At 44.2% G+C, this 19,165-nt stretch overlaps 1 protein-coding gene across 1 annotated transcript in view; it reads left to right on the top strand.

Moving 5' to 3' along the window:
- Positions 1-572: 572 nt before the first annotated feature.
- nrg2b (neuregulin 2b) overlaps positions 573-19,165 on the top strand; it is a 66,354-nt gene continuing 47,761 nt past the window's right edge. The window contains exon 1 of the mRNA XM_041848533.2: positions 573-2,364. Coding sequence (XP_041704467.2) covers positions 1,956-2,364 — 409 coding nt within the window. The 5' untranslated portion in view covers positions 573-1,955. The remainder of the gene's footprint in view (positions 2,365-19,165) is intronic.

Genomic DNA, 19,165 nt, shown 5'->3' with positions numbered 1-19,165 from the left:
TCTGTCATGAGAGAAACGGGAGTTTCGCCTGCATCTGTAGCATCTAGCACATTCCTCGAATGAAACACTAGCCCACCCTTGTGTCAAACCGAGCAGAGACAGACAATACAAATGTGTATTTTATTGATATACATAATTTCTTCTTAATCACCCTTGCATTTAAACATAATACAGCATGGTGGATAAAATGAGATATAAAAGTCGAATTAATTGATAACGGTTTATTTGTCTCTACATGAGAGAATAGACTCATAACTTTGGAGTGTTGAAGGAGTGATTTGATTGAGAATCAAAATTAAGCTTCAAAAAGGAAAACATATTTTTACGACAGACGGGAATAACTAAAATAATATTTAGTCTATAATGTGAGCTGTACGATTATGAGGTAGAATGAGTCTCATCCTTAGTATGATCAGCACCATGGACAGCGCAAATTCTCTGACCTCTTTCTAAGGAAGGACGGCTAGCTCGCGCTCTGAAAGGGCTTGAATGAATGAAGTGATTGATTGATCGGGGGGGGAGGAGGGAGGGATGGACTGCTAGAGGGAGGAGAATAACTTGTGAGCCACCACTGTGAAGCTGTGTATGAGCCAGCTTTCGTCACACTGTTGGGGGTTTAAGAAGAGAAGAACAACATATTTAAAAGGCATCCACCTATCCTGTACAAAGATAACGAGTATCATTTTGGCACATGTGGCTTCCAATTTACTTCGATGCTGGTAGGCCTAATCGATATTCTCACATGTGGCCACACGCTGAGCCACTCCGCCACCACCACACACATTATTAATTTTCTCTCGGTGCAGAAATCTCCAGCCCTGCATGAACATGCCCGCAGGACCCGGTGCCTTTCTAACAGGTGAAGCCGCTGTTGGGCATCGTTCCGTGAGGGTTGCCTGTTTGGCGCTGGGTGCATCGTAACCAGTGGGTTGGTCAGATTAGAAAGAAAGAGAGGTCTCCAACTCACAGGTTGCCGTGCTATAGGCTACTACTGGAACCATTGAGAGATTTTCGCAGCGTTAGTCATCGCACTAGCCGCAGTGTAGCCTTGTCTCTCTGAATAGCCAGCCCTGTGGTTCAGTACGCACTCTTCTACGTGTTGGGTTTGGTTGATCCCATCTTTTTAAACCGAACCTCAACCGATCCATATGCTGCTGCTTTCATGGTCGTCCATGGTTCTGACTCCGGGCGGTTTCTCTGATCCGCTGTCAGTGGTCTGAGGGGTGTTGGGCCAGTGTGTTGGGCGCGCGGCTCTGGTCATTAGTGTGTTTGCGCAGGAAGTGGCAGCCGACGCCAGTGGCCGAGCAGGTGATGTTTGCTCACGTAAGCCTTTCGCGTTTGAGGGGTGCAGAGGACGCGGCTAGAGGGATTGCGCTGTTGCATCGCCTAGCTGGATAACCAGATAACCGCTGTCTTCTGTAGTCCTCCGTTTAACCAAAAATGAATCCGATTTTTATACACTTCTGAAGGTGTATCAAGAAGCCCGACCTTGTGTGTGTCTGTATGTCTGTGTGTATTAGTGGGGGGGTTTCTGTGTGAGGAATCTAACATTCATTTTCCGTTATAGAAGGGCAATGCGCCCACCCATTCGATGACATTAATTGGAGAGAGAGGACAGACTGTAGAGGCTTCATGCAGAACCTCTGGTTTCGAGTAGAGGGTAATTTACGAGTCTTGGTTTGCGTTTCAGGAGAAAAATATTGTGTTGAAGGAGAATGCAGCAACCACATTTTTAACCATGCAGAACCGGGCCGTTTCCGGTTCTTAGGCTGGTGTGTCCCCATCTGAAAGCGTATGGGGAAAGCGGCAGACACAGATGGCATGGACACTTATACAAGGTCTGCCGCTCTGCCCTGCTATCGGAGCCTATTCACAGTCTCCCACTTCAACCCCGCTCCGTCATCCGCGCCCCTTAGCCGCCCCAGCACTGCAGCAACGGAGCCACGGCCGACGGCATGAGGCTTGATCCGGTGCATTTCTCCATGCTGGTCATCGGGGTCTCCTTCGCCTGTTACGCCCCGAGTCTCAATTCCCTCCAGGACCAGGCGTATCGATCTGCCGTGGTCATCGAGGGCGAGGTGCGCTCCTCACCGGAAAACGTCTCTCGGGAGCCGTACAGTGTGAATGTCAAAGTGTTGGACGTGTGGCCCGTGAACAGCGGCGGGCTCGAGCGGGAGCAGCTCGTGACGGTCGGAGACTTCGGTTCTGAGGCCCCGTGCACCACTGTGGAGGAGAACCACAGATATATATTTTTCATGGACCCAACAGGCGAGCCTTTAGTATTCAAGGCATCGTTTGCTCCGCTGGACGCCAGCGGAACGGACCTGAAGAAGGATGTGGAGAGCGTGTTGTGCGAGGACTGCGGTAAGTTGATGCTTTTATTGGACGCTTTAGGGCCGGCCTCACGCTAATGCCCCGGTGATATAAGGAGTATCCGGCCTCCTTGTGAGTGCTTATCGGTGATGATTGACACGGTTCAATTCTCTATGCCCTGGTGACACAACCAAGACGGTGCGTTTCTTTCGAGGACATCAGACCATGCATGGATGTGTGAGACAGATATCCTAGAGACTGTAGTACATTAGGATATAGGTAAGTGTGATGTAGAATAGGCTATAATGGTGAGGAGTGAGACAATTACCATGTATAAAGCACATTGATTTGATAAGGACAATCCATCAATATGAAAATGATATACCATCTATAGTGTGCATGTTGGTAAGATATTGGCCTGCTTGGGTATGTGGAGTCAAAAGATGGAACATAGATGCTGTACAAAACCCTCAGTGTGTGTGTTTGTGTGTGTGTGTGTGTGTGTGTGTGTGTGAAATAGTCCATGTCTGAGAATGAGGTGGAGAGATATCAGAGAGAGAGAGAGAGAGAGAAAGAGAGCGAAAGAAAGAGTGAGAAAGAGAAAGAGAGAGAGAGAGAGAATATGACAGAATATGACACAGTTTTATTTCAAATTCCCATCAGTATTCATTCAGATGTCAGTTTGCTCTCAAACAGTGTGGAGACTGACACCATGTGACAGGAAATAGGGAGACCAACCAGCTAGTCCTAACCAGTCGGTGCTGTTAGATCAGGTGGTGGATATTCGGTCCTTTAGGGCCCTTCACTAAAGATCAATGTTTCAGCACCGTGGACAGCTCATATTCTCTGACCTCTGAGTAGCATCCATCCATTCTCAGTCTGTTTTACTTGTTGTCATGTATGATAGGAGTAAGACAGTGACTTATTGCCTCTTTAAACCATCAGTTACATTATCTGCGATTCTCTGTGACACATTCTCTGGATGTGTCCAAATATTCTGGAGAACTGAAGCTTTCTTTGCTCAGCTCATCACCTTTGGCATGATGAAACAATACCGGTATGTCCAGGGACCGTATGCATAAAGCTTCTCAGAGTAGGAGTGCTGATCTAGGATCAGTTTGACCTTTTATATCACAATTAATAAGATTCCATATACAGGAAAGACCTGATCCTAGATCAGCACTCCTATTCTGAGATGCTTGATACATGAAGCCCCTGGTCTCTAGCCGAGGCTAACGTTGAGATCTTTCTGACAACATTTCAGCACAATGGACAATTGCCTGAACTCTGAGTAGAATCCATGATGAGACAATAAACTGAATCTTTCCTCAACTCATTCTCATTGCCCCCATGACCACTAATCTGAAAGGCCTTGATGGGTGAAAGTGATGCAGTTGAAACCTATCCACCACCTTCACCTATCAGTGCTCATAATAGAGAGGAGACAACAGGACGCTAGCAGTGTTTGTCTCTGTCAGCTGTGTGTTTCTGTATGGCTGCACCATTCCCTGTCTGCAGCTGAAGTGCTATAGTAATGTAGCTACTTAGGTAGCCACAGAGCAGCTTTAGTGTCAAATCTGCTTGCTGAGAGAGGGATGACAGTATTGTAGGTAATCTGCTACTCAGATGCTGCCATCAAAGACCACACTTCCTTGACTCAACAGTGACACAGACAGACTCTACTCACCACTGGAACCTCATCATGCAAAGTCCCAGATGTACAAAGAGACAGGCTCCAATGCTCTGACTATCTGCACAAGTGTCTCTCTCTATATATATATATATTTATACTGTATATGTCTCGCTCAGATTGTCTGTTTCTCTGTCCCTGTAGAGAAGCATTACAGTGGCATGCGAAAGTATTCAACGCCCTTGGCATTTTTCCTATTTTTGTTGCCTTACAACCTGGAATTAAAATGGATTTTTGGGGGGTTTGTATCATTTGATTTACACAACATGCCTACCACTTTGAAGATGCAAAATACTTTTTATTATGAAACAAACAAGAAATAAGACAAAAAAAACAGAATACTTTGTAGAGCCACCTTTTGCAGCAATTACAGCTGCAGGTCTCTTGGGGTATGTCTCTATAAGCTTGGCACATCTAGCCACTGGGATGTTTGCCCATTCTTCAAGGCAAAACAGCTCCAGCTCCTTCAAGTTGGATGGGATCCGCTGGTGTACAGCAATCTTTAAGTCATACCACAGATTCTCAATTGGATTGAGGTCTGGGCTTTGACTAGGCCATTCCAGGACATTTAAATGTTTCCCCTTAAACCACTCAAGTGTTGCTTTAGCGGTATGCTTAGGATCATTGTCCTGCTGGAAGGTCAACCTCCGTCCCAGTCTCAAATCTCTGGAAGACTGAAACAGGTTTCCCTCAAGAATTTCCCTGTATTTAGCACCATCCATCATTCCTTCAATTCTGACCAGTTTCCCAGTTTCCCCATCCCCACAGCATGATGCTGCCACCACCATGCTTCACTGCGGGGATGGTGTTCTCGGGGTGATGAGAGGTGTTGGGTTTGTGCCAGACATAGCGTTTTCCTTGATGGCCAAAAAGTTCCATTTTAGTCTCATCTGACCAGAGTACCTTCTTCCATATGTTTGGGGAGTCTCCCACATGCCTTTTGGTGAACACCAAACGTGTTTGCTTATTTTTTTCTTTAAGCAATGGCTTTTTTCTGGCCACTCTTCCGTAAAGCCCAGCTCTGTGGAGTGTACGGCTTAAAAGTGGTCCTATGGACAGATACTCCAATCTCCACTGTGGAGCTTTGTAGCTCCTTCAGGGTTATCTTTGGTCTCTTTGTTGCCTCTCTGATTAATGCCCTCCTTGCCTGGTCCATGAGTTTTGGTGGGCGGCCCTCTCTTGGCAGGTGTGTTGTGGTGCCATATTCTTTCAATTTTTTAATAATGGATTTAATGGTGCTCCGTGGGATGTTCAAAGTTTCAGATATTTTTTTATAACCCAACCCTGATCTGTACTTCTCCACAACTTTGTCCCTGACCTGTGTGGAGAGCTCCTTGATCTTCATTGTGCCGCTTGCTTGGTGGTGCCCCTTGCTTAGTGGTGTTGCAGACTCTGGGGCCTTTCAGAACAGGTGTATATATACTGAGATCATGTGACAGATCATGTGACACTTAGATTGCACACTGGTGGACTTTATTTAACTAATTATGTGACTTCTGAAGGTAATTGGTTGCACCAGATCTTTAGGGGCTTCATAGTAAAGGGGGTGAATACATATGCACGCACCACTTTTCCGTTATTTATTTTTTTGAATTTTTTGAAACAAGTTATTTTTTTCTTTTCACTTCACCAATTTGGACTATTTTGTGTATGTCCATTACATGAAATCCAAATAAAAATCCATTTAAATTACAGGTTGTAATGCAACAAAATAGGAAAAACGCCAAGGGGGATGAATACTTTTGCAAGGCACTGTATATCTCAGGCACGGCCTCACGCAAGCACACACACACCACTGAACTGCTGCTGTAAATGCCTCAGCATGCTGTCTTTAGCAGAGAAATCTAGGGCTTGTATAAATGATGCACACTGACTGAGGTGTGTGTGTCCTTCTGTAAGTAGGATGTATACGTAACACCTAGGAACACAGGATATGAACCCGGGTCTCCCCCGGTAGCAACCAACGTCTTAGACCATTAGACCAAGAGGATATTCCGTCGAGGGCAGACGCTGGTTTTGAAGATCGCATGAGTCACGTGACCATGACCAACTCATGACCAACTCATGTCTGCTACATACAGGCCAGCGTTTCTGTGATTTGTGGTCTAGAGGCATCAAACTGTTCTGCTGTGCCTTGATTACAGTTACTGTGCGTGTGCACGTGCTTGCGCGCACATGTGTGTGTGTGTCTAGATGCCTAGAGGTTTTTTTAACCTCATCATTACATGTGAGCTGAGGTCTGCGTTGAGGATGTGCATGTATGTGGTATAATCACTTCCATGACCTGGCTATTAGAATCCTATCAGGATTGGTGTGAACATGGTTCTCCCATCAGCCACCTGCTATCTCTACAGGTGTGTGTTGTGTCAGACACATACAGGTAAGCTATTTGGCTCCTGAGTGGCGCAGTGGTCTAAGGCACTGCATCGCAGTGCTAACTGTGCCACTAGAGATCCTGGTTCGAATCCAGGCTCTGTCGCAGCCGGCCGCGACCGGGAGACTCATGGGCGGCGCACAATTGGCCCAGCGTCGTCCAGGGTAGGGGAGGGAATGGCCGGCAGGGATGTAGCTCAGTTGATAGAGCATGGCGTTTGCAATGCCAGGGTTGTGGGTTCGATTCCCACGGGGGGCCAGTATTTAAAAAAAAATGTATTCACTAACTGTAAGTCGCTCTGGATAAGAGCGTCTGCTAAAATGACTAAAATGTAAAATGTAAATGTCTATTAAAGCACTGCTCCTGCTTTGAGTGTGTGTGTGTGCGTGTGTATGCGTGTGTGTGTGTGTGTGTAGACATCATTCCAGACCTCCCAGTGTGTTTGTGAATAATGTAACAGCACTCATCCTTTCCTGTCCCTCAGTGCAAACTGAACCAAGTCACGAGGCTTTTTAGAAGAGCAGATGGTTATATTTGTAAATGAGAGGAACCTTCGTGTCCCCCTCCTCAGCCATGCATCCATCCATCCCATGCTCAAAGATGGTTGCCACACCCCTTTCTGTCTCTGTTTCGCTGTGTTTCTCTCTCTCTCTCTCTCTCTCTCTCTCTCTCTCTCTCTCTCTCTCTCTCTCTCTCTCTCCCCAGAGGAAGTATGGGAGATTATCTTTCTCTGTTTTTCTCTCTCTCTCTCTCTCTCTCTCTCTCTCTTTTAGAATCTCTACATCTTCACAGAAGATGTATGGAATCATTGCCTCAATCCTCTAATCAGTAGAATACTGTCTGTTATTCAGGTTTAGAAGGTTTAGAACCCCGCAGTGAAAAGTGTGTGTCTGAAATGAGGGGATAGATAAATATGAAAGAGAGGGGGAGAGGTGATAGAGGGGGATAGAGGGAGCAATGAGGGAGAGGTGATAGAGGGGGATAGAGGGAGCAATGAGGGAGAGGTGATAGAGGGGGATAGAGGGAGCAATGAGGGAGAGGTGACAGATGGGCATAGAGGGAGCAAATGAGGGAGAGGTGACAGAGGGGGATAGAGGGAGCAATGAGGGAGAGGTGATAGAGGGGGATAGAGGGAGAGGTGATAGAGGGGGATAGAGGGAGCAATGAGGGAGAGGTGACAGAGGGGGATAGAGGGAGCAATGAGGGAGAGGTGACAGAGGGGGATAGAGGGAGCAATGAGGGAGAGGTGATAGAGGGGGATAGAGGGAGCAATGAGGGAGAGGTGATAGAGGGGGATAGAGGGAGCAATGAGGGAGAGGTGATAGAGGGGGATAGAGGGAGCAATGAGGGAGAGGTGATAGAGGGAGCAATGAGGGAGAGGTGACAGAGGGGGATAGAGGGAGCAATGAGGGAGAGGTGACAGAGGGGGATAGAGGGAGCAATGAGGGAGAGGTGACAGAGGGGGATAGAGGGAGCAATGAGGGAGAGGTGACAGAGGGGGATAGAGGGAGTAATGAGGGAGAGGTGACAGAGGGGGATAGAGGGAGTAATGAGGGAGAGGTGACAGAGGGGGATAGAGGGAGCAATGAGGGAGAGGTGACAGAAAGAAAGTGAGGTGTGGAGGTTAGAGAGCGAGAGAAAGAGTGAGAGAGAGAGAGAGAGAGAGAGAGAGAGAGAGAGAGAGAGAGAGAGAGAGAGAGAGAGCGAGTGGGGGCAGGGAGAGAGGTAGATAGATGGAGGGAGGAGGAGAGGTAGTCGGGGAGGGAGGGGTGGTAGCATGGCTTGCACACGACTCAGAACCCTGTCAGGAGGGGGGAAAGGGGGAGAGAGAGGGGGGTTAGAGAAGGGAGAGGAGGGAGAGAGAATAGCTTTTCCCCACCGCTCTGCCCGCAAGCGCTTCATCAACTATTAATCACTAACTCTGCTCATCCTCTCTCTCTTTCTCTCTTTTCCTCTCTCTCTCTTTCGCTCTCTCTGTCGTTCTCTGTCTCCCTCTCTCTTCCTCCATATCCCCCTGTTTCTACCTATCCTCCCCTCTCTCTTTCACATGCAATCATTCACTTTCACACACATCATCTATTCCTTTCTCTCCTCCTTCCTCTCTCTCTCACACATATGATCAATCTCGTTCTCTCTCTATTTCTGTCTCCCCCTCTCTCACCTCTCCCTACCTTCCCAATGTCTGACAAAATCTGTCTCCCTCTCTCTTCCTCCACTTTCCGTTCCCTCACTCCCACACTCCCTGTTCTCATTTCTCAAACAACAGGCTTTACATATTAGGAGGAAAGAGTGAGTGAAGCTTATCCTCAGGACCGTAACCAGGGTTTGACTTTTAGTGACCCCAGACATTATCACCATGGCTGCTGTAGATTCATTAAACTCAGTCCATCTACAAACACATAGCCTATTAGCTATACAATGTTATACCCTTGAAAGGAGGGAACTATGAGAAATGATTCACACTGACACGTAGCATCAGTGACATAACCAAAACGTATGACATTTTTAGAACTGTGTTGTTTGCATGTTGATAGCATTTTAATGTCGGCCTATAGGGAAGATAGGCCATGTAAAGATGTTCATATTGAAACATACAGTGGTTGTATTTTAATGTAGACCTATGGGGAAGATAGGCCATGTGGGGATGTTCATATTGAAACATATCTTCTTTAAGTTCCTAACATGTTTGTTAAGATTAGTCCAGATTTTGTCAAGGGACCCCCACAGGGAGCCCCGGACCCAAGTTTGGGAACCACTGTACTAACCTCTCTCTCTGTTTGCTTCCTCTCTCTCTATGTGTCCTCTGCTTCCTCTTGCATGCATTGCAACCTGCCTCAGCCTCACCACTGAGCACCACATCACTTTCAGTAGCCTACTCTCTGTAAAGAAAAGTTATTATGAGAACTTACATTTACATTTACGTCATTTAACAGACGCTCTTATCCAGAGCGACTTACAAATTGGTGCATTCACCTTATGATAGCCAGTGGGACAACCACTTTACAATTATTATTATTTATTTTTATATATTTTAATTTTTAAATGTAAATTTTTTTGAGTATATATATATATATATATATATATATTGTTTTATATATATTTTTTGTATTTATTATTAGTATTATTTTTTAAATGTATTTATTTATTTATTTATTTATTATGTATTTAACTTAGTAGCGCATTTTTTGCTCCTGCTGAGGTAGGCTCCGTTTAACGTTAGCATCTTACTTCATCCTTCTAGCTGGCTAAGTAATACTAGCCAGAAACCTTCAACGTTACTGCAATAGAAGTCTCTGCCATCAGCTAGCCACCTGACTGACTGATATATCTATAAGCAAGTATTTACCAGTTGTACACTCATTCTCAGAGAGTAGCTTTTTGTTTGTTTGGGAGGTGTCTGTAGACACGGCAGGAATCACGGGACGGTTTTAAAGTGGAATTGACAGCATTTTAGCAACATGAAATCGTAAATAAAAATCTGTTCATATACACCCCCAGAAAGAATATGATACTTAAAAAAAATAATAATCTGACAAGGGAGCACTTAGATATCGTCATTTTCAAGTTTTCATAAATTAGTAGAATGTTTGGGAATTGCGTATACTAAGGCATTTGTGAAAATTCTATAGCAATATAGAATGGGAAAGCGGTCGTGCGTTTGGACAATTCATAGACACTGCAGTAAATAAAACCTACTAAAAACATACACTACCGTTCAAAAGTTTGGGGTCACTTAGAAATGTCCTTGTTTTCGAAAGAAAAGCAATTTTTTTGTCCTTTTTTTGGCCATTAAAATAACATCAAATTGATCAGAAATACAGTGTAGACATTGTTAATGTTGTAAATGGCTATTGTAGCTGGAAATGGCTGATTTTTTATGGAAAATCTACATAGGCGTACAGAGGCCCATTATCAGCAACCATCAGTCCTGTGTTCCAATGGCACGTTGTGTTTGCTAATCCAAGTTTATCATTTTAAAAGATAATTGATCATTAGAAAACCCTTTTGCAATTATGTTAGCACAGCTGAAAACTGTTGCGCTGATTAAAGAAGCAATAAAACAGTCAGTTTTTAGACTAGTTGAGTATCAGGAGCATCGGCAATTGTGGGTTCGATTACAGGCTCAAAATGGCCAGAAACAAATAACTTTCTTCTGAAACTCGTAAGTCTATTCTTGTTCTAAGAAATGAAGGCTATTCCATGTGAGAAATTGCCAAGAAACTGAAGATCTCGTACAACGCTGTGTACTACTCCCTTCACAGAACAGCGCAAACTGGCTCTAACCAGAATAGAAAGAGGAGTGGGCATTTGTGAGAATGTTTTTACACAGACCGGTGAGCTATAGCCAATCAGAGCTACAGTAGGCCTTTATACAAACAAGCCATTTGCCACAGGGGCCTGCCATCATTCACTTTGAACTGGACTGTGTGTTTACAGGCAGTTGCAACTACACGACATTAAATAATTTGAACACATTCGCCAAAAGCCACAAAATAAACCTGAATGGATTTCTGCAAATATGTAAACACACCGGGAGTCCTCTTACATTTTGGAACTTTACAGTCCTATTGATCAAACAACCATGAAAAGGTAGGCTCTCTCTTCCTCAGTTATGTATATAAAAAACAACAAGATCAACAAATAATGCTAGCCAGAGCAAGATTAGCTAAAATCTAACGAAGGAACATTAGATAAACCCTCTCAAACTTTTTCAGCTAGTTGGCCATCAAAATTGATGGGGAATTGTAGCCAACTCGTCATTCTGCAGCTTGCCTGCCGATACATGCTTGTCCCAACCAAGCACACAAGCTAACCAGACACAAATGAGAGAACACCTCACTCTGACCTACGTTTTTTTTGCCTACGTTTACTGACACCGGTCATATTTAGTGGGTGTTGTGCATTCGTAAATTAATCAGTTATTCTGCACTCTGGCACACTCAGACGAGAGTGCTCTGAAATCGGAGTAGATAGCAAGAGTGAATTTGCGAACGCAAGAGATATGCTAACTGGATAACACTTGTTCAATGTCTTGCTAGCTAACCAAATGACACCTGCATCTCTAGCTGTGTATAGCCACCGAAAAACGATATGAGGAGAAAAAGTCAGTCACTCACCCACTCCTCCAATGGCATGACATGACATCCTCCTAGCTAACGTTAGGCTCCGTGTTTTTATGCTAGCCTATTAGCCACATTATGACTGACTTGTGATCGTTGCCCTTGCTAGTCTGACTGTATTGACATTCCCAGCCTTAGTTACGTTCGTCCGTTTTCTGTCCAAAATATTAAGTAATTGAAATGAATATAGGCAGCAAACAATGTACCAGGCCAACTGTGATTTACAACATGATAGCAATATTTTTTGGACTACCAAGAAATGTATTGGTGAATTATATGAATCATGCATTGAACTGCATCCATCTATTCTGTCAACAATGCCTTAATGTACGTCATGGAATGTTGAGTCAAATATAACCTATTTTTAAAACCTCTTATGAAGTTGGTTTTGTAGCATAAACTGGGAATTTGATATTTTTTACTGATATTATGATTGTCTGTTTGTTTCATATCGGTAAAGTAGTTAAAACGCTGTCAGTTCCACTTTAAAATATCTCACAAATACACTGTCAGCAGAGCCGACTGCCAGCTGGGATAGTTCGTTTCACGTCTCAGGCCCTCGGACTGCGACACGAAAGGGCGGAGTTAGCCGTTTGAGAGAGTGGTGAATGTGCTTCTACAAAGGCAAATCCGGGGGATGCAGGCGAACATACAGTGCATTCGGAAAGTATTCAGACTCCAAGACTTTTAACAAATTATTTTACGTTACAGCCTTATTCTAAAATGGATGAAATACTTGTTTTCCCTCATCAATCTACACACAATACCCCATAATGACAAAGTGAAAACAGGTTTTTAGAAATGTTTGCAAATGTATAAAAATAAAAACAGAAATACCTTATTTACATAAGTATTCAGACCCTTTGCTATGAGACTCGAAATTGAGCTCAGGTGCATCCTGTTTCCATTGATCATCCTTGAGATGTTTCTACAACTTGATTGGAGTCCACCTGTGGTAAATTCAATTGATTCGACATGATTTGGAAAGGCACACACCTGTCTATATAAGGTCCCACAGTTGACAGTGCATGTCAGAGCAAAAACCAAGCCATGAGGTCGAAGGAATTGTCCGTAGAGCTCCAAGACAAGATTGTGTCGAGGCACAAAACATTTCTGCAGCATTGAAGGTCCCCAAGAACACAGTGGCCTCCATCATTCTTACATGGAAGACGTTTGGAACCACCTAGAGCTGGCCGCCCGGCCAAACTGAGCAATCGGGGGAGAAGGGCCTTGGTCAGAGAGGTGACCAAGAACCCGATGGTCACTCTGACAGAGCTCCAGAGTTCCTCTGTGGAGATGGGAGAACCTTCCAGAAGGACAACCGTCTCGGCAGCACTCCACTAATCAGGCCTTTATGGTAGAGTGGCCAGGTGGAAGCCACTCCTTAGTAAAAGGCACATGACAGCCCGCTTGTTGTTTGCCAAAAGGCACCTACAGGACTCTCAGACCATGAGAAACAAGATTCTCTGGTCTGATGAAACCAAGATTGAACTCTTTGGCCTGAACGCCAAGCATCACGTCTGGAGGCAACCTGGCACCATCCCTATGGTGAAGCATGGTGGTGGCAGCATCATGCTGTGGGGATGTTTTTCAGCGGCAGGGACTGGGAGACTAGTCAGGATCGAGGAAAAGATGAATGGAGCAAAGTACAGAGAAATCCTTGATGAAAACCTACACTGGAGCGCTCAGGACCTCAGACTGTGGCGAAGGTTCACCTTCCAGCAGGGAAACGACCCTAAGCACACAGCCAAGACAGTGGCTTCGGGACAAGTCTCTGAATGTCCTTGAGTGGCCCAGCCAGAGCCCGGACTTGAACACGATTGAACATCTCTGGAGAGACCTGAAAATAGCTGTGTAGCGACGCTCCCCATCCAACCTGACAGAGCTTGAGAGGATCTGCAGAGAAGAACAGGAGAAACTCCCCAAATACAGGTGTGCCCAGCTTGTAGCGTCATACACAAGAAGACTCAAGGCTGTAATCGCTGCCAAAGGTGCTTCAACAAAGTACTAAGTGAAGGGTCTGAATACTTATGTAAATGTAATATTTCAGTTTTTAATTTTTCTAAAGTCCTGTTTTTGCTTTGTCGCTATGGGGTATTGTGTGTAGATTGATGAGGGAAAAAAACTATTTAATCAATTTTAGAATAACGCTGTAACAGAACAAAATGTGGAAAAAGTCAAGGGGTCTGAATACTTTCCGAATGAACTGTAAGGAACAAACCACTGTTCATGATTCACCTCATTTGCAAAGAGGCAGGTACAAATAGAACTCAGTCATATCAAGAGTATAAGCATTCTGAGCTTTGATCAATACTAGGAGCAATATTTAGATGTTGACCCGTAACAGATTTGATTTATTGTATAGAAAATATATATTTGTATAATAATATGATTATCTCTTGTTAGAAAAAATTACAGAGGTCCGGACCTCGGTGTCCTCATATGTAATTATAGCCATGCTTATCCTTGTAGGCTTGGAGTGTGTGTGTGTGATACAGGAGATCCCGTTGAGATTCAAATGTACACTAATTATTGCATACACTAAAAGCAATGCAATTAATAAATGAGACAGGGAGAGATTGACATGCACTCTGGTGTCAAAGAGAGAGACAGAGAGAAAAGGAGAGAGGGAGAGAGAGCGAGAGAGAATATGTCATGGAGGGACTCTGGGACACATTCCACTGGGCACAGACGTCAGTTCAACATCTAGTTTTGATTTGACATGAATTCAAACTGAAATCAACAAAAAAATTAACCTTGTCATTGGATTTAGGTTAAAAGTTGGGTGAAAAAAATACGAAATGCCCTTACGTTGATTACTTTTTGCAAATCTTCCACGTTGATTCAGTGTCATCACATAGATTTTTGGGGTTGAAATTATGTGGACACAACATTGATTCAACCAGTTTTTGCCCAGTGGGACACTTCATGACATTAATCTTTCTCTCAACATATGTGCAGTCTCTCTCTTTCTTTTTCACTCAAACACACACACTCAAACACACACACACACACACATACACACACACACACACACACACTCAAACACACACACTCACACACACACACTCAAACACACACACTCAAACACACACTCAAACACACACACACACACACACACACTCAAACACACACACACACACACACTCAAACACACACACACACACTCAAACACACACACACACACACACTCAAACACACACACACACACACACTCAAACACACACACACACACACTCAAACACACACACACACACTCAAACACACACACTCAAACACACACATACACACTCAAACACACACACACACACACACACTCAAACACACACACACACTCAAACACACACACTCAAACACACTCAAACACACACACACACTCAAACACACACACACACACACTCAAACACACACACACACACACTCAAACACACACACACACACACTCAAACACACACACACACACTCAAACACACACACACACTCAAACACACACATACACACTCAAACACACACTCAAACACACACACACACTCAAACACACACACACACACACTCAAACACACACACTCAAACACACTCAAACACACACACACACTCAAACACACACACACACACACTCAAACACACACACACACACACACTCAAACACACACACACACACACACACACTCAAACACACACACACACACTCAAACACACACACACACACACTCAAACACACACACACACTCAAACACACACACTCAAACACACACATACACACTCAAACACACACACACACTCAAACACACACACTCAAACACACACACTCAAACACACACACACACACACACTCAAACACACACACTCAAACACACTCAAACACACACACACACTCAAACACACACACCCTTATTCACACTCGGGTACAGGCTTTCATCCACTCAGGTTTGCTACTGTCTGTACAGAGGTTAGCTCTTTTATGTGCTCCAGATCTACAGGCCTATTCTGCCAGTGTATCATTCAAGAGCAGGACTGCAAATACGCATCTCTCTCTCTCCTTCTCTTGCCTCCCTCGCTCTCCCTCTGCCTCTCTCTCCCTCTCTCTCTCTCACTCCCTCTCCCTCTCTGGTTTCCATGGTGACAGCTTTGCACTGCAGAAATCACACCGATCTGAGACTGAGATAGAAGTGCTTCTCTCTTTCATACATGAACACACACACACACACAGACACACACACATATACACACACACACATACACACACACACACACACACACACACAGATACATAGCAGAACGCAACACTCACATATGTTCACACATTCACCCCACACACACACACAGCACTGACATTCTGTTTCACACAGGACATGTAGATTTGATGAATGTACTGTGGTATCACCTTCACACCCCGGTCTACAGATCCCCTCCCTCCATATGTCCATGTGCTGTGTTCTTCACCATGAGTTGGCTTGGCGCTGTGACACACACCATGCTGTTAACAGCTCTAATTGATATGGCTTTCATATCACTCTCTGTTATTGAATGAAGCTTAGCAAAAAATCTGATCAATTTAGTTGATGCCTCTCTGGAGGGACAGAAGCAGAGTGGGAGAGGAGATGGGGAGGAGTGGAGGGAGGAGAGGGGAGGCAGTGTTAGCGTCAGCTGACCTTGAGAGAAGGACCCGCTGATGGAAGCCTGTGAGTGCTGGTCACGTCTGATTGGCCAGTGGAGTACTGGTCATATGCGATTGGTCCAACTGTGTTCTATTCCGGCTGGGCCCTGCCCCAGTGTTCTAATGGCGGAATCCTCAGATCACTCAGTGATACAGAAGGGTTGGCTCAGCAATTTCAGCATCACACACACAAACACACACATACACACACACACATACACACAGGTCTGTAAAATCAAGATGCATGTGTAATATGCTGGAGGTGTTGTTGTGGCTTGCTCAGTGCCTGTGGTGTGTGTAAGATGTATGGTGTCAGTGCCAGGTGTATGTGTGCATGTGTGTACAGTGTGTGTATGTAATATTGCCCAGATGTCTTTGATTCATTGTCATAGAGAAGGGGAGAGGACATTATATGGGGAGAGAGATGCTCAGTTTAAGGAGAGATGGTATTATATAGAGAGAGGATAATTATAGAGAGGGTAATATAGAGAGAGGATCATTATGGAGAGGTGAGTATAGAGAGAGGATCATTATGGAGAGGGTAGTATAGAGAGATCATCATTATGGAGAGGGTAGTATATAGAGAGAAGATCATTATGGAGAGGGTAGTATAGAGAGAGAGTCAATATTGAGAGGGAAGTATAGAGAGAGAAGATCATTATGGAGAGGGTAGTATAGAGAGATAGGGGATCATTATGGAGAGGTTAGTATAGAGAGAGAATCATTATGGAGAGGGTAGTATAGAGAGAGAGAAATTATTGAGAGGGTCGTATAGAGAGAGGGGGGATCATTATGGAGAGGGTAGTATAGAGAGAGAAGGGATCAATGTGGAGAGGGTAGTATAGAGAGAGAGGGGATCATTATGGATAGGTTAGTATAGAGAGGGGATCAATGTGGAGAGGGTAGTATAGAGAGAGGATCATTATGGAGAGGGTAGTATAGAGAGAGAGGGGATCAATGTGGAGAGGGTAGTATAGAGAGAGGATCATTATGAGAGGGTAGTATAGAGAGAGAGGGGATCAATATGGAGAGGATAGTATAGAGAGAGAGGGGATCATTATGGATAGGGTAGTATAGAGAGAGAGGGGATCATTATGGAGAGGTTAGTATAGAGAGAGGATCATTATGGAGAGGGTAGTATAGAGAGAGTCATTATTGAGAGGGTAGTATAGAAAGAGGGGGGATCATTATGGAGAGGGTAGTATAAAGAGAGAGGGGATCAATGTGGAGAGGGTAGAATATAGAGAGAGGATCATTATGGAGATGGTAGTATATCGAAAGAGGATCATTATGGAGAGGGTAGTATAGAGAGAGAGGATCATTATGGAGAGGGTAGTATAGAGAGAGATATTATCATTATGGAGAGGGTAGTATAGAGGGAGAGGGGATCATTATGGAGAGGGTAGTATAGAGAGAGGGGGATCATTATGGAGAGGGTAGTATAGAGAGAGGCTCATTATGGAGAGGGTAGTATAGAGAGAGGATCATTATGGAGAAGGTAGTATAGAGAGAGAGGGGATCATTATGGAGAGGGTAGTATAGAGAGAGGATCATTATGGAGAGGGTAGTATAGAGAGATGATCATTATGGAGAGGGTAGTATATAGAGAGAGGATCATTATGGAGAGGGTAGTATAGAGAGATAATGATTATGAAGAGGGTAGTATAGAGAGAGGATCACTATGGAGAGGGTAGTATAGAGAGAGGATCATTATAGAGAGGGTAGTATAGAGAGAGAGGGGATCATTATTGAGAGGGTAGTATAGAGAGAGGATCATTATGGAAAGGGTAGTATAGAGAGAGAGGGGATCATTATGGAGAGGGTAGTACAGAGAGAGAGGGGATCATTATGGAGAGGGTAGTATAGAGAGAGAGGGGATCATTATGGAGAGGGTAGTATAGAGAGAGGATCATAATGGAGAGGGCAGTATAGAGAGAGAGAGGATAATTATGGAGAGGGTAGTATAGAGAGAGAGAGGATCATTATGAAGAGGGTATATAGAGAGAGGTTCATTATGGAGAGGGTAGTATAGAGAGAGGACCATTATGGAGAGGGTAGTATAGAGAGGATCATTATGGAGAGGATAGTATAGAGAGGGGATCATTATGGAGAGGATAGTATAGAGAGAGAGAGGATCATTATGGAGAGGGTAGTATAGAGAAAGAGGGGATCATTATGGAGAGGTTAGTATAGAGAAAGAGGGGATCATTATGGAGAGGATAGTATAGAGAGAGAGAGGATCATTATGGAAAGGGTAGTATAGAGAGAGAGGGGATCATTATGGAGAGGTTAGTATAGAGAGAGGATCATTATGGAGAGGGTAGTATAGAGAGAGTCATTATTGAGAGGGTAGTATAGAGAGAGGGGGGATCGTTATGGAGAGGGTATATAGAGAGAGGTTCATTATGGAGAGGGTAGTATAGAGAGAGGACCATTATGGAGAGGGTAGTATAGAGAGGATCATTATGGAGAGGATAGTATAGAGAGGGGATCATTATGGAGAGGATAGTATAGAGAGAGAGAGGATCATTATGGAGAGGGTAGTATAGAGAGAGAGGGGATCATTATGGAGAGGTTAGTATAGAGAGAGAGGGGATCATTATGGAGAGGATAGTATAGAGAGAGAGGGGATCATTATGGAAAGGGTAGTATAGAGAGAGAGGGGATCATTATGGAGAGGTTAGTATAGAGAGAGGATCATTATGGAGAGGGTAGTATAGAGAGAGTCATTATTGAGAGGGTAGTATAGAGAGAGGGGGGATCATTATGGAGAGGGTAGTATAGAGAGAGAGGGATCATTAGGAGAGGGTAGTATAGAGAGAGAGCGGATCATTATGGAGAGGGTAGTATAGAGAGAGAATAATTATGGAGAGGGTAGTATAGAGAGAGGATCATTATGGAAAGGGTAGTATAGAGAGAGAGGGGATCATTATGGAGAGGGTAGTATAGAGAGAGGATCATTAGGGATAGGGTAGTATAGAGAGAGAGGGGATCATTATGGAGAAGGTAGT

Source organism: Coregonus clupeaformis, chromosome 3, assembly GCF_020615455.1.
Source record: "Coregonus clupeaformis isolate EN_2021a chromosome 3, ASM2061545v1, whole genome shotgun sequence".
Taxonomy (NCBI): Eukaryota; Metazoa; Chordata; class Actinopteri; order Salmoniformes; family Salmonidae; genus Coregonus; species Coregonus clupeaformis.
Note: the sequence above shows the minus strand (reverse complement) of the source record. Positions and strands in the feature narration are given on the sequence as shown.